The sequence below is a fragment of the Mandrillus leucophaeus genome, unplaced genomic scaffold, assembly GCF_000951045.1.
Source record: "Mandrillus leucophaeus isolate KB7577 unplaced genomic scaffold, Mleu.le_1.0 Scaffold128, whole genome shotgun sequence".
Classification (NCBI taxonomy): domain Eukaryota; kingdom Metazoa; phylum Chordata; class Mammalia; order Primates; family Cercopithecidae; genus Mandrillus; species Mandrillus leucophaeus.
Window position 1 is genome coordinate 1,771,990 of NW_012101209.1, and position 12,539 is coordinate 1,784,528.

A 12,539-nucleotide genomic window follows, 5' to 3' on the forward strand; every position below is an offset into this window, starting at 1 on the left:
TGCCTGTGAGAGGAGGCGAATGGGAGTGGTGAAGACAAAAGAGAGTACATTTTAAGAATAAATAAAACAAGAGGCCCCTTGCACAGATACATAATCATAATGTAGCATGAACTGCGGAATGATGAACACAGCTCAGCACCAGACATCCAAATAAAGAACGCAGGTGCTCTCCCCTTTAGAGGCCCATTTACTCACTCAAACATATGTCTATTCATTTACAGGTTTATTGGCTCCTCTGAGGCTTGGGCTAGAGCCCCAGGCCCCAGGAAAAGGAATGGATGAGAGCAGACACAGAGGGACCACAGAAGTCAGAAGTAAACATACAGGAACCTCAAAAGAGAGTCAGATGCAGAGACAGGGAGGAAGGGCCGCCCCTACCCCGGGCTGGGTAACAGCTGGGGTGGGGATATGGCTCCCTTGCTCTGCCAGAGCATGGCAGACCCATGGGGTAGCTGCCCAAGTTCAAGTGTGGACTCCAGTGGCATGATGAGGCAGCTTAGCACATAGATGTCAGCACCTTTGCCGCCGAGCGAGAAGGCGTGGTCCACTTAGCACGGGTCCTCCAGGCTGGCAGAAGCTCAGGGTCATGGCCATGCCACTTCCGTGAGATCTCAGTCCTCACCTCCAGGGACAAGGAAGAGGATGTTAGGAAGGTCCCCCTGTGGCTTTGCTACTCAGTCCCAATGAGACTAAGGTGCAGGGAGAGGCCGTATAAGAGAAACAGAGACATGGGGCAGGAAAAGTCATGCTTGGGCACAGGCACTACTAAGTACTACCTCTGGAGGATACTACTTCCTCCTTCCTGTGGTATTTCTCACCATTCTTTTAGCTCCCTTCTCTGCCTTTTAGCCCTGCCTTTGTCTGAGCCCAGCTAAAGACATGTATAGGTGCTTTCTTGAATTCCTGGTCAAATAACCACCCTGTTCTCTCTTAATCACTTAGACCACTCCTTGCTCTGGGGCTCAATTTTGTGAGCTCAACTCTGGCCGCTGGAAATCTGTCCAGAGGACACGATCTGAAGGGAGAGAGGATTCAGAACTCTATCTGAGGGGTTGCAGCTGAGGGAACTGAAAGTCACTAAAAGAAAAGTAGCCTGGGGTGAGGTGGAAGGGAGGGATTGGGGGGTGGGGGTGCTGTCTGTATCTTTCCATCTCCAAGGGGCTTTCAGGGGCATAGGGTGCTGAGAGAATGTGCCTCAAGCAGTGGAGCCGAACTGGGGTTGTAATGAAAGATAAAAGGAATCAGATACCTGTTCAGCATAAAGATAATCTTTCCCATAGCTGCCTGACAACAGAAAGAGCTATTGGGAAGTAGTAAGCTTCCCGTCACCAGAGGTATGTAACCACCTGGTCTCCAACACCGCTTCCCGAGACAGCTCCCTTCACAACTCTTTGTGGAAACACTTTTTCCACACCCCACCAGCCTCCACCTGGGCTGCTTCTTGCCCCTCCCAGGACCCCCAGGGCCCATGGGCTGCTACACCCAGACACCAGATAAGGCTGAATGGGACTTAGAGAGGCCAGGTGAGGAGTAAAGAGAGGGAGAGGGGAAGGAGCAGTAAGGGACAGAGGTGGCAGATGAGATGGGAGCAACACTCCACAGCGAAGGGGACAGGGCATCTGCAGCCAACTCTCACAGAATGCAGAGCACCTGGCAAATCCATGGCCAGCAGAGGGAGCCCATGGCCCTGCAGGTGCACGAAGGTGGAACTTGGGAGTCTGGGGCATTGAGATCAATTCTCCCCCGCCTCTCTCCCAGAGCAGGACTGTCCTAAGGGGGAAATTCAGTGTCTCCTGGGTGGAATTCACTTTGCGTCAGTCTCTGCCATGTCCCCACGTTTCCACATGTGCAGGCAGCACCATCTGTTCTGTCTTTTCACGCCTATCTCCCCTTCCATCCACTCTCTTTGTGTGTCTGTTTCCTTTAGGTGCTCTCTGTTTCTTGGGCTCCGGATCTTCCTCTTTGTCTCTGCATCTGATTATTTTCCTAGTTCCCTGTATGTTTACCTCTGACTTTCTTGATTCCTCTATCTGTTCTCTCTGATTGTCTCTCCCTCAGCTGAAATTGAACAACTCTCCCTTTTGTTCAATTTTAGGAACACATAACTGGGGGATTCCTTCTGACTCCCTACCCTAATCCTTCTCCTGATCCCTGAAAGGCCTCCTCCACCTCCCGAAGAGTAGCTAGTAGAACTTGGCCCAGCTCAGAGGAAGGATAGATAAGAGATGTTTACAGGAAATATTCCGGTTCAGCTTGATCCAGAAGCTCAGGACAGACTACCACAAAGGCTCACAGGAGTCAAGGTGTGGCCTGAGCTGGGGTTTACAGGACCTGAGTGGGAGAGAGGAGGGGAGGCCTTAGGTCTGGTGGGAGGGGGACTCCATGAGGGATAGCCTCAAAAGTCACACACCTCTTGGTTGAGGAAGCAGTAGAGGATGGCCACGATGAAGCCCTGTGGGGCAAAGAAGAAAGACCCTATCAGAACACTTTGACCTGGCCTGAAGGTGTCCACAGTCTTTCTGCTACCTTTTCCCTACTCATCCCCAGGCTATGGCTTGGGCCAGGTCTGATTGAAAGGGGAATTTAGATGCATTCATTCCTTACTATGTGCCAGGCATATTGTCTCATAGAATTGTTGTAGCAAGCCTGCCAGGGCTGTACTGTTGGCCCCATTCCTCTGACTTTATTTCTGCATCCCTTGTGAATGAGCACAACACTTGGCACATAATAGGGGATCAGTAAGAGTCGAATAGATTGGATGGATGGATGGATGGATGGATGGATGGATGGATGGATGGATCGGTGGTGGGTGGGTGGATGGATGGATTGGTGGGTGGGTGGGTAGGTGAGTGGGTGGGTGGGTGGATGCATGGATGGATGCATGGATGGATGGATGGATGGATGGATGGATGGATGGATGGATGGATGGATGGATGGATGGATGGATGGATTGGTGGGTAAATGGATGCATGGATGGATGGATGGATGGATGGATGGATGAATGGATGGAAGAATGCATGGGTAGTTGAATGCATAGATAGATGGGTGGCTGGAAGATGGACAGACAGACAGATATTTGAATAGATGGATGAAAAAGAATAGCCGTCACCCTGTCATGAACTCAGCCAAGGCCCGTGGGCAACAGCACCTCCCTCCAGCACCCCCAGTTGAAAGAAAGAGTGCCTGCAGAGGCCTCACCTGGAAGGAACCCAGTCCCAGCTCCAGGGGGAGGCGGATGCCCAGGCCAGCATTGTCTGGCAGGAAGTTGAAGATGATGTAGTGAATTCCAAAGAGTGGGATCAAGAAAAGTGTCGACTTGGAGAGACGCCTGCAGGAAAGACAAATCCGAGGCTCCCAAGGCTGGGATTAGAAACCGTCATGTGCACTTCATCTCCTCTCACTTCCTACCACTTCCCTATATCCACTCTGTGAACCAGCCACCTTGGGAAATGCCACCTCCCCACAATCACCCTGGGCTGTTTTTTTATTTCTGGGCCCTGGATCCTGCTGGTTCCCCTGCCAACTGTTCTTGCCCCAGTTTATCCCAAAGTCTATGCATCTTTCAAAGTGTGGATCAAAACCACTTCCTCCAGGAAGTCTTCCTTGACCACACCACCCTTCACCTAGAAAGGCTCCCTCTCCCCAGGCTCCCATAGAAATTGACCCCAGCACTCATCGTTCTATTTGGCATGGGAACTGGCTGTTTGGAGTCCTCATCCTTCCAATAATGTGATCCCCTAGAAGGAAGGGGCCAGGTCTATTCTGTCTCTGGGAACATAGGGAAGAGTATGGGGCTGAGGTCATGAATGCCTGTTGGAAGAGACAGAACCACCACATCGAATCCCTCTCCAGTTACCCTTTCCCAGTGTCCCCAGACATGAACACACAGTACCAATACTGAGACTGGGTATGGAGGCTGCCCTGAACTGGCTCCAGTTTCCTCACCAGGATGCGGATAATATTGAGAAAAAGCCCAAAGTTCACCTGGAAATAGAGGCATAGGAAGGTGGAAGACAAGGGTCAGGGGGTAGCCTTGGGTGGCTGGGGTGAGCCCTAGCCCATTTGGGAACTAGAAAATTTAAATCCTTGAGACGTGAGAATGTGCAGGTGAATGAATGCACAGATCATTGCTCCAGAATTTGTAGCCTGGAGCTGGGAGGTCCCACATTTGAGCCTTGGAGGGCAGAGAAGGACCCAGGATTCCTGTCCCTCTCCAGTCCTGGGATCAAGGGGGGCGATCAGGCCTCGCCACCTGCCTCCAGCCACCTCCCAGGCTCTTCTCTAGCACAAAGCAGATGTCCCTCACTTTGCACAGTTGCTAAGTTGCAAAACATTTGTACATTTACCAAAGCCATGCAAAGCAGTCTTCACTGCCTCTGTGTTGTGTGTGAGAGCAGAGGGAGGAGAGGAGTGTAGCTGCAGACTCCATTTACTGCCCCCACCCCGCACCCCCAGTCTCACTGCAGTGGTAAATGATCTGTACCCAGTGCATTACACTCATCAAAATTGAGCTGGAACAGCCTGCATGCTGATAGACACCACCACCCCTCTGGTTTTACTAACAGGATGCTGAGGCCCCGAGAGGGCCTCACAGAGAATCAGTGGCAGAGCGAGGCTGGAGCCCAGTCTTCAAGACACCCAGCCTGGAGTTGCATTTCCTGCTGTGCACAGCCCCTCGGTAGTTCCAGGGAGGTTGACTGAATAAAGCGAAGGACACTGGCCCAGGGACTGACCCCGACTGAGAGAATGATGGGCCCTTTGATGATCCACCAGTAGGGGGAGCTGTTGTCCAGGTCCCAGCACCTGGGGAGAGAGGCAAGAATGCCATTGTTGGAAAGTCCCCTTTACTGTGGTGACGCAGGCACCTCCATCCTCTCTTGGGTATTCATGCCTTCTGGTCTCACCCACCTCCCCTCCAGCCTTTTCTCCTGTCTCAGCCAGTTAGGGTCTCACCCAAAGGGGCACCCCCGTCCAGGCTGGGCTCACCCTTCATATCCACCTAGATGGACAAACGTTTCTGAACTCTGCCTGTTCAAGGCCTCCTTGCTGGCCCCAACACGTCCCTTTCTCCAGGAAGCCCCCTGGCAGCTCCCTCGCCCCACCTTCCCCCAGCCCCACAGCGCTAGGAATCTGAGCTCCACTCTCCTGCCAGGCTCATGCCTCTTCTGTGCTACCCACAGACTGTTCTCCCACCCCCCAACCTAGCCGAGCAGTCCCTCCTCCTCCTCTTCCCAGCCTGGAGAATAGCCTGTGGCCTGACTGTCCACTCCACACCCCATGTAGGCCCAGCCGGTATGATGAGGTGGCCGCTCCGACTCACGCAGTGTCCTCGAAGGCCAGTTTGCAGCCCACCCACGTGCCAGTGAAGAGCACGGGCAGACCTATGGGAGGACAGGGGAGACACAAGCGAGGGGGTCTGAATCTTTGGCTCTGAGCTCTGGCCCCACCTCCCACCACCATCAGCCAGGTAGGGCACTGCAAAGGCAGGGCCGGACAGGACCCTAGAGCCAGGGCCCTGGTGCCACCTCCAACACTTGCTGCCAGACTGTGGCCTGTCCCTCCGCTTCTCTGGGCCTCAGAGTGAGGTGGAGGGGCCTTTACATGAACTCCCTGGGCCTTCCCAGAACTTTACCTCCCCATGGTGCCCGAACCGCCCTCAGTGCTCACCCCAGCCAGCGAGAACCAGCCACCAGAAGGCTCTCCTTGAGCTGGGGGAGGTGGAGGCCAGGAGGCAGGTCAGGTAGACAGCTTCTGCCAACAGCCAGCTGAAGTTGGTCATGGTGGCAAAATGAGAGGCAGCCACAGAGACCTTGCATAGAACCTGGAGGCCGGGACCTGGGTGCTTCAGAGCTGGGACACCCACTGGAGCCCCCACCCCAGTCTCCCCTACCCCACTCAGATACAGAACCTCCAGGCCCCTCCACCTTAGGCTGGGACCTCCAGCTTCTTGGGCCACCCGAGAGGAGATGTGGTGATATACACTGAGGGTTAAGAGCATAGATTTGGGATCTAGACAGCCTGGCTTCTAATTTGCCATCTATTTCCTGCGCAAATCTCCTCATACCTTAGCTTTTCATCTGTAAAAGGAAAAACTTCCAATACCTAGCTCAAGTCCTTGTCATAAGGATTAAATGGAAACTGCCTAAGACTTGCTTCTCTTTTCACTTACCCCCATCCTTCCTGAGCTGAAGTCAATCCCTAGAGCTGACTTATTCAGCCACAGTTCTGTCTCGCAAAAAACACACACAGGCACCCGTGCATTCACTCACTCACTGCATGACTTGATCACCTGCCAGTGGGGGAGCAGGACCACCTCTGAGTTCCGTTGGCCCAGGTTTGATCCCAGCCCCACCTGTGTGCCACTGGGTGACCTTGCCAGTTGCCTCTCCTCTACAAAATGGGATTAAAATGATGCTTTCTTCTTCAAGCTGTTTTAAAAACTCAAGAGATAATGCCAGCTGATTCTTGAACAATAAAGGTGTGAACTGCTGAAGTCCATTTACACATAGATTTTCTTCCATCTCTGTCACCCCTAAGACAGCAAGACCAACTTCTCTTCCTCCTGCCCCTCAGACTACTCAACATAAAGACGATGAGGATGAAGACCTCCGTGATGATCCACTTCCATTTAAAAACAGTAAATTTATTTTCCCTTCTTTACGATTTTCTTAAAAATTTTGCTCTAGCTTACTTTATTGTAAGAATACAGTATATAACACATGTAACAGATAAGTATGTGTTAATCGGTCATTTATGTTTTTGGTAAGGCTTCAGGTCAACAGTAGGCAATCAGTTAAGTTTGGGGGAGTCAAGAGTTATACTTGAATTTTCAACTGAAAGGGGGACCAACACCACTAACCCCACGTTGTTCAAAGGATAACTATACATGTAAAGCACTTAGTGCAATGCCTGGCACAAAATAAGTGCTCAGTATGAAGTATGATTAATTCTTTCATCAGTTAATTGAGGTCATGTGTTAGTTTGCTCGCTGATTTCGCTGTTCATTTCCAGCACACTTGTAGAGAACCCAGCAGTTGCTGGGTCTCCACATTCTGCCCAACTTCCCTTTAATTTCAGTTGCCTCTTATTGTCTCCACTCCACCTCTCCCATGGTGACTTCCCAGTTTCTTGCACATGGCCTAGGTCCTTCTGTCTTTGCGAGTTTGTTCACCCTGGTCCCTCCTCTTGAAATGTTCTCCTTCCCCATCTCGCTATCGTTGCTGCCAACACAGCTCCAGGGTCCCTTCCTCCCTGAAGCCCTCTCTCATTCTCTCCTAGCTCTCAGCTTCCTCCACTTGGGAGTCCCCTAATCTGTGTGCATTCTGCCCCATGGGCTCTTCCTGAAGGAGGGACCCAGCTCCTCCCAGCCCCTTGCATACACACCCCCAGCACAGACCAATGAGTGCTCAGGGAGGGATGAAAGGAAAGGAAAAGGCTGTGCATAGTGAAACATGGTCTAGGTTGGACTACAGAATGCGGAGTAGAGCATGCAATATAGGAAATGACATGGATCGACACCACAGTCCAGGAAAGGCGTGAGAACTTAGGGCCTGACATGGGAGAGGAGCATTTTCCTGTTCTGTAATTGGCCATGCAGGAGCTCCAGGGTCAGCCCACAGGGCAGGAAAGGCTGGGGCAGGCACTTCTGGGTCTGTAATCCCACCTCCTCTCTCCCCTACCCACCCAGCCCCTTCACCCACGGCCATTACAGTAGAGAAGCTGCAGTAGTCAGTGTCGTCGCTGTGGAAAAGGGCAGCATCCTTCAGGAACACAGCACCCGCCTTGAGGATAAAAGTGACGAACAGCTGGGTGTGGACGTAGTTCCGGGGGCAGTGGAGCCTCCTGGGGGGAATGGGAGAAATGAGGAACAAGAAGCAAGTGGGGGAGGGGATTCTGGTGTGCTGCAACTGGGCTGAGCAGGGCAGGAGGTGAATCAAATCAAATTGGATGCAATCAAACTGAATTGAATTGAGCTGAACTTGAGGCTTCAGTTTAACCCTTGCAGGACAGCTGAGCAACCATTCCTGTGCTCAGGGTAAGTGTGGAAACAGAGGAATATCTGGTCCCTGCCTTGAGGGTGCTCATAGTCTCAGGGAAAAGAGGCAGAAATGGCAGGTACCACCCATGGGAGCCCCCTGGATGATCAGAGACACTCATCCCCATGCGACCAAGATTAGCACAGGCCAGATGCCGTGCTCAGACTTTGAAGGCTAGAGGAGGGGGTGGGGTCTTAAAAGGGACAATGGTCAGAGAGTTGTAACAGTCAAGAGGGGCTCCGGGCAGGAGGCAGAGGACTGTTAGATGCAGATAGAAGCCCGGCTTTCTCAGATATAAATACACTGAGAAAAATGAGGAATTCCAAGCAAATAGAATGAGTGCCACATAAGCAAAGGGGCAGAGATAGGAGTGAGTTCTGGTATTGGAAGAGATGGGTCTACATGGTGGGGAAAAGGGAAGGGAAAGTTAGACATGGGTATGGTGCCTAGATCTGGGAAGTTCATGGCTATGCAGGCAAGGAAGCAGACTTGGCCCTCTGGGAAATAGGGAGCCAAGGAAGGTTCTTGAGCTGGTGATGAGGATGGCAAACCTGAGAGCAACCAGGATGGTGATGGCCACGAAGAGGGCTACAATGGAGATGCTATGGCCCATGGTGTAGATAATCTTCACTGTGGAGAAGTAAGATTCCTGGGAAGGGCAGAGACAGAAGTAAGTCTCAGCTTCAGGGCCTTTGGGGGAAAGAGAGGCCTGGCAATCAAGCAGGTGAAGCCTTTGCCATTCCACCCCAACATTGCCCATCTGGAGGCAGAGGTGTCCGCAGGTACCATGGAAAGCTCCCCCTATGCACTAGAGCTTTCGTTTCCAGCCTGCCTTCCACCTGACCTGCGGGTGAGGGAGGAGCAGTGGCGAGGAGTGGAGACGCTTAACACTCATGATGCTCTGGGGGTGGGGAGAGGCAGCCGCAGAAACTACAGGTCCCTGGGGAATGACAAAAGCGCCAGAGGAAATCAGCTTGTTTGTTGACATCCAGCTTGCTCACCAGCTTAAGAACACAACGTCCCCAAATAAAGGAGACAGCCAGGGACACCTGGGGACAGCCACAGGCAGGCAGGCTAAAGGTTCCCATGGCCAAGTGTTTGGATCAGTCAGAGTGCAGCCGGGCCCTGAAGATAGAGGGTGCAGGCAAGGGAAGGGAGCAGGGGCCCGGGCACTGGCCCCAATCCCAGCTCTCCTGTGGGGTCCAGGCAATCACTGCCTGTCCCTGACTCAGTCTTTCCATCTGAAAAATGCTTACAGAAAAATGCTTCCATCTGAAAAATGCTTATAGTCATGCTTTACCTTTTAGAGATCAAGGGGACAGAGAAACAGGATGATGGGTGTGGGAGTGCCTTGCAAAGGCCCTGCTGGATGCAGAAGTGTGGGTGTGCTCGCTGGTATTAGGAGCTCTCTGCAATCACTCTGGGCTTGAGTTTCCCTCATTTGCCCACACCACAACCATGCACACTGCTCCACAGACTGAGGGTCAGAGAAGAAAAGGAACTTCCCAGGGCTGCCAGGATCCTTGTTGCCTCTGGAACCACTTTAAGCTCCCTGCCCTGGAGACCTGGACACGGAACCAAGACAGCAGCCAGCAGATCTCCCACATGCCCTCTGCCCCGCTTCTCCCTCCAAGTAACTTGGCCCGTGGGTCACCCTTGAGTAACTTAGCAGAAGACCCCCTCTCCTCCAGACGCTTCACTGCTGTCTGCTGGAAAACCACTGTAAGGAATATTCCAACCTGCAGGCTGGGGAATGGAGGCCCCGACGTTGTGCACCCACCCATACGAATGTCCATGGCAGTCCTTCCTCCAAGATGCCGGGAGCCTCTTACCTCCTCAGCCAGCAGCTCCAGAGGCACAGGGCAGGCCACAGGGTAAGGTGGAAAGGGCTCAGACCAGCCAGTGATGGTACAATCCCGCTTCACAGTCCCTGGGAGGCAAGCAAGACTCTCTAGCCACAACCCCTTCCCTTTCCCCAGGAGGGGGCTGGGGGTGCCATGGACCATCAAGTGACCCTGGCAGGGTTTGCATGGACAGTTCCTCTCAGCAACAGAAAGGGCGGCTCCAGAGCCTACCCAGGGACACACTATGGGGCCTTCCATCTCTGGCTTCACGGGCGCCATCTCTGCACAGAGAGGATTACTCCCCTGAGGGGTGGGGAGTGGTGAGCTGGGCTGCCAGCCTCCTAAAGGCAGTAGGGGAGAAAAGAGGCCCTCGCAGTCCAGGCACCCAGGCCAGGGAGGTAAAGCAGAGCAGCGGGGTGCCCCACTCTCTCCATCCTGGGCAGTTAGTGGTGTCTTGGCAGACAGGCAGGCCTCCCCTCCTCCACCCTTGCAGCCAGCCTCCTGCTAACACTGGAGGGCACCCAGGTCCAGCACTTACAGGTGCCGCACTCTAATCTTTTCTTGCGCAGTTAATGCTTTCGTTCTCCCCAGTTCACAGCTCAGGAAGCAGAGGTCAGGATTGACTGACGGGCCCGAGGTCACCCCAGAAGAGGGGAAGTTGGTATACAAACCCAGGTCGGCCTGCTCCCCAAAGCCAGTGACGTGTCTGCCAGATTCTGCCACTTCCAGATGAAAGCACCTCCCTTTCCCACCGCCACACCCAGGACCCCTCACCTGACTCTGAGCTGAAGTGAGAGAAGAAATCAGGGCAGGGGAGGGTGACCCACTCGCCGGATCCTGCCGTCGGCCAGCACAGCAGCCCATCCCAGGTCCTGGGGCAGCCTGGATAGAGAGCCGGGAGCAGCAGAGACTCAGCCCAGCCACAGGGCTGCCCCAATAATCCGAGGGGTGATGCCAGAGGACATAAAGGAATCAGAGGAGCCACCACCTGCCTCCTAGGCCCCATACCCAGGGTGGCGTTGGTCATCTCCTCTGCTGCTTGTAGACAGGCACTCTCATCCTCTCTCAGCTGGGTGATGAAGTCACATTCTGGGTGCATGTGGCCCAATACCTGCTGGAAACAGTGAACAGGATGAGCCCAGCCAATTGAGTGCCTTTCTGGGCTCTGTGGTCCACATGACTTGAGAACAGGGACGAGTCCTGATCCATTTCTGTGCCCTAATCCTGAGCAAAGACCTGCTCGCAGTACTTTCAGGTGTGTTTGATGGATGTTCAGATACAAGGAAGGAACGAATGAAGGAAGGAATGAAGGAAGGAAGGAAGGAAGGAAGGAAGGAAAGAAGGAAGGAAGGAGGGAGGGAAGGAAGGTGTGACTGCCTAGGCAGCTGGCTGGTGGAATGGATGAGTATACAGACAGACAAATATATGGCTGGGGAGGTGGATGGATGGACGGACGGATGGATGGACGGACAGATGACTGGCTGCATGGATAGGTGCATGGTGGATGAGTGAGAGAGCTGTGTAAGGATGGATGTGTGGGGCCATGGATGTGTAGATGAAAGGATCATAGCCTTGACAGCTGAGCAACCCTGAAAGACTATAGTTTTAGGAGCTTCCCAGATCTCGTGCTACACAATGGCCATGAGAAATGATCTCTGGAAGCTGGAAACAAGTTGGGGTTTTTTTGGAAATCTTCTAGCAGTACTTCTGAAAGTGCGCATCAAGAATCAACTAGAGATCCACTGGGATGGAAGCAGGGATATGCAGAGATCTAGGGTGGATCTAGCACTTTGCATTTTAACAAGTTCTCCAGGGAACTGGGAATGAACAGCAGCAATTTCTAGCACTTCTCCCTCCCACCGCCCCAAACTGGAGGAAAACCAAAACTGCTCGCCCAGTAGGCCAGAGCCCAAACAGTTACATAGAAGGGAAGCCAAGTTTACAAAACAGACTTTCTGCACTGTGAACTGGGTATACAGCATACGCATTTTTATATAAAACACACATCCGAGTCAACCAGTGTAGACGTCTGTTCCCCCAGGCTTTCACAGGAGAGGAGTGGCTGGGGAAGGGAGAAGGGCTGGATCCTAATAGACCCTGTGCAAGCTGTGATCAGAAGCAGGACAGGGGCCGGGCGCAGTGGCTCATGCCTGTAATTCCAGCACTTTGGGAGGCCAAAGTGGGCGGATCACCTGAAGTCAGGAGTTAGACACCAGCCTGACCAACGTGGCAAAACACCATCTCTACAAAAATACAAAAATTAGCCAGGCGTGGTGACATGCTCCTGTAATCCCAGCTACTCGGGAGGCTGAGGTGGAAGAATCGCTTGAACCCAGGAGGCAGAGGTTACAGTGAGCCGAGATCGTGCCACTGCACTCCAGCCTGGGCGATAAAGTGAGACTCCGTCTCAGAAAAACAAACAAAAAGAAGCAAGACAGGTACCATGGGAGGGAGTATCCCTCTCACAGGGATTGGGGAGGTGGCATTTGAGCTGGACCTGGGGACAAAGGAGCACTTTTTAGAGCGAGACACACGCAGTGGGGAGAAGAGCATCTGGAACAGAAGAAACAGCATGTGCAAGGACAAGGGAAGTGGGAAAAGGTGTATTGGGGAAGTATCTGCTCAGGACTAATGTTTCTCTCCCCATGGCCCACCCCCC

General features: G+C 53.0%; 1 protein-coding gene across 1 annotated transcript in view; it reads right to left on the minus strand.

Annotated features, from left to right (window-relative positions):
* Positions 1-210: 210 nt before the first annotated feature.
* GHRHR (growth hormone releasing hormone receptor) overlaps positions 211-12,539 on the minus strand; it is a 14,806-nt gene continuing 2,477 nt past the window's right edge. Inside the window, exons 2-13 of the mRNA XM_011972192.1 lie at positions 10,889-10,991; positions 10,655-10,762; positions 9,869-9,966; positions 8,588-8,685; positions 7,710-7,842; positions 5,668-5,821; positions 5,321-5,381; positions 4,734-4,803; positions 3,893-3,984; positions 3,199-3,328; positions 2,411-2,452; positions 211-622 (exon numbers count right to left, since the gene is read on the minus strand). Of these exons, the coding sequence (XP_011827582.1) occupies positions 497-622; positions 2,411-2,452; positions 3,199-3,328; positions 3,893-3,984; positions 4,734-4,803; positions 5,321-5,381; positions 5,668-5,821; positions 7,710-7,842; positions 8,588-8,685; positions 9,869-9,966; positions 10,655-10,762; positions 10,889-10,991 (1,215 nt within the window). The 3' untranslated portion in view covers positions 211-496. The remainder of the gene's footprint in view (positions 623-2,410; positions 2,453-3,198; positions 3,329-3,892; positions 3,985-4,733; positions 4,804-5,320; positions 5,382-5,667; positions 5,822-7,709; positions 7,843-8,587; positions 8,686-9,868; positions 9,967-10,654; positions 10,763-10,888; positions 10,992-12,539) is intronic.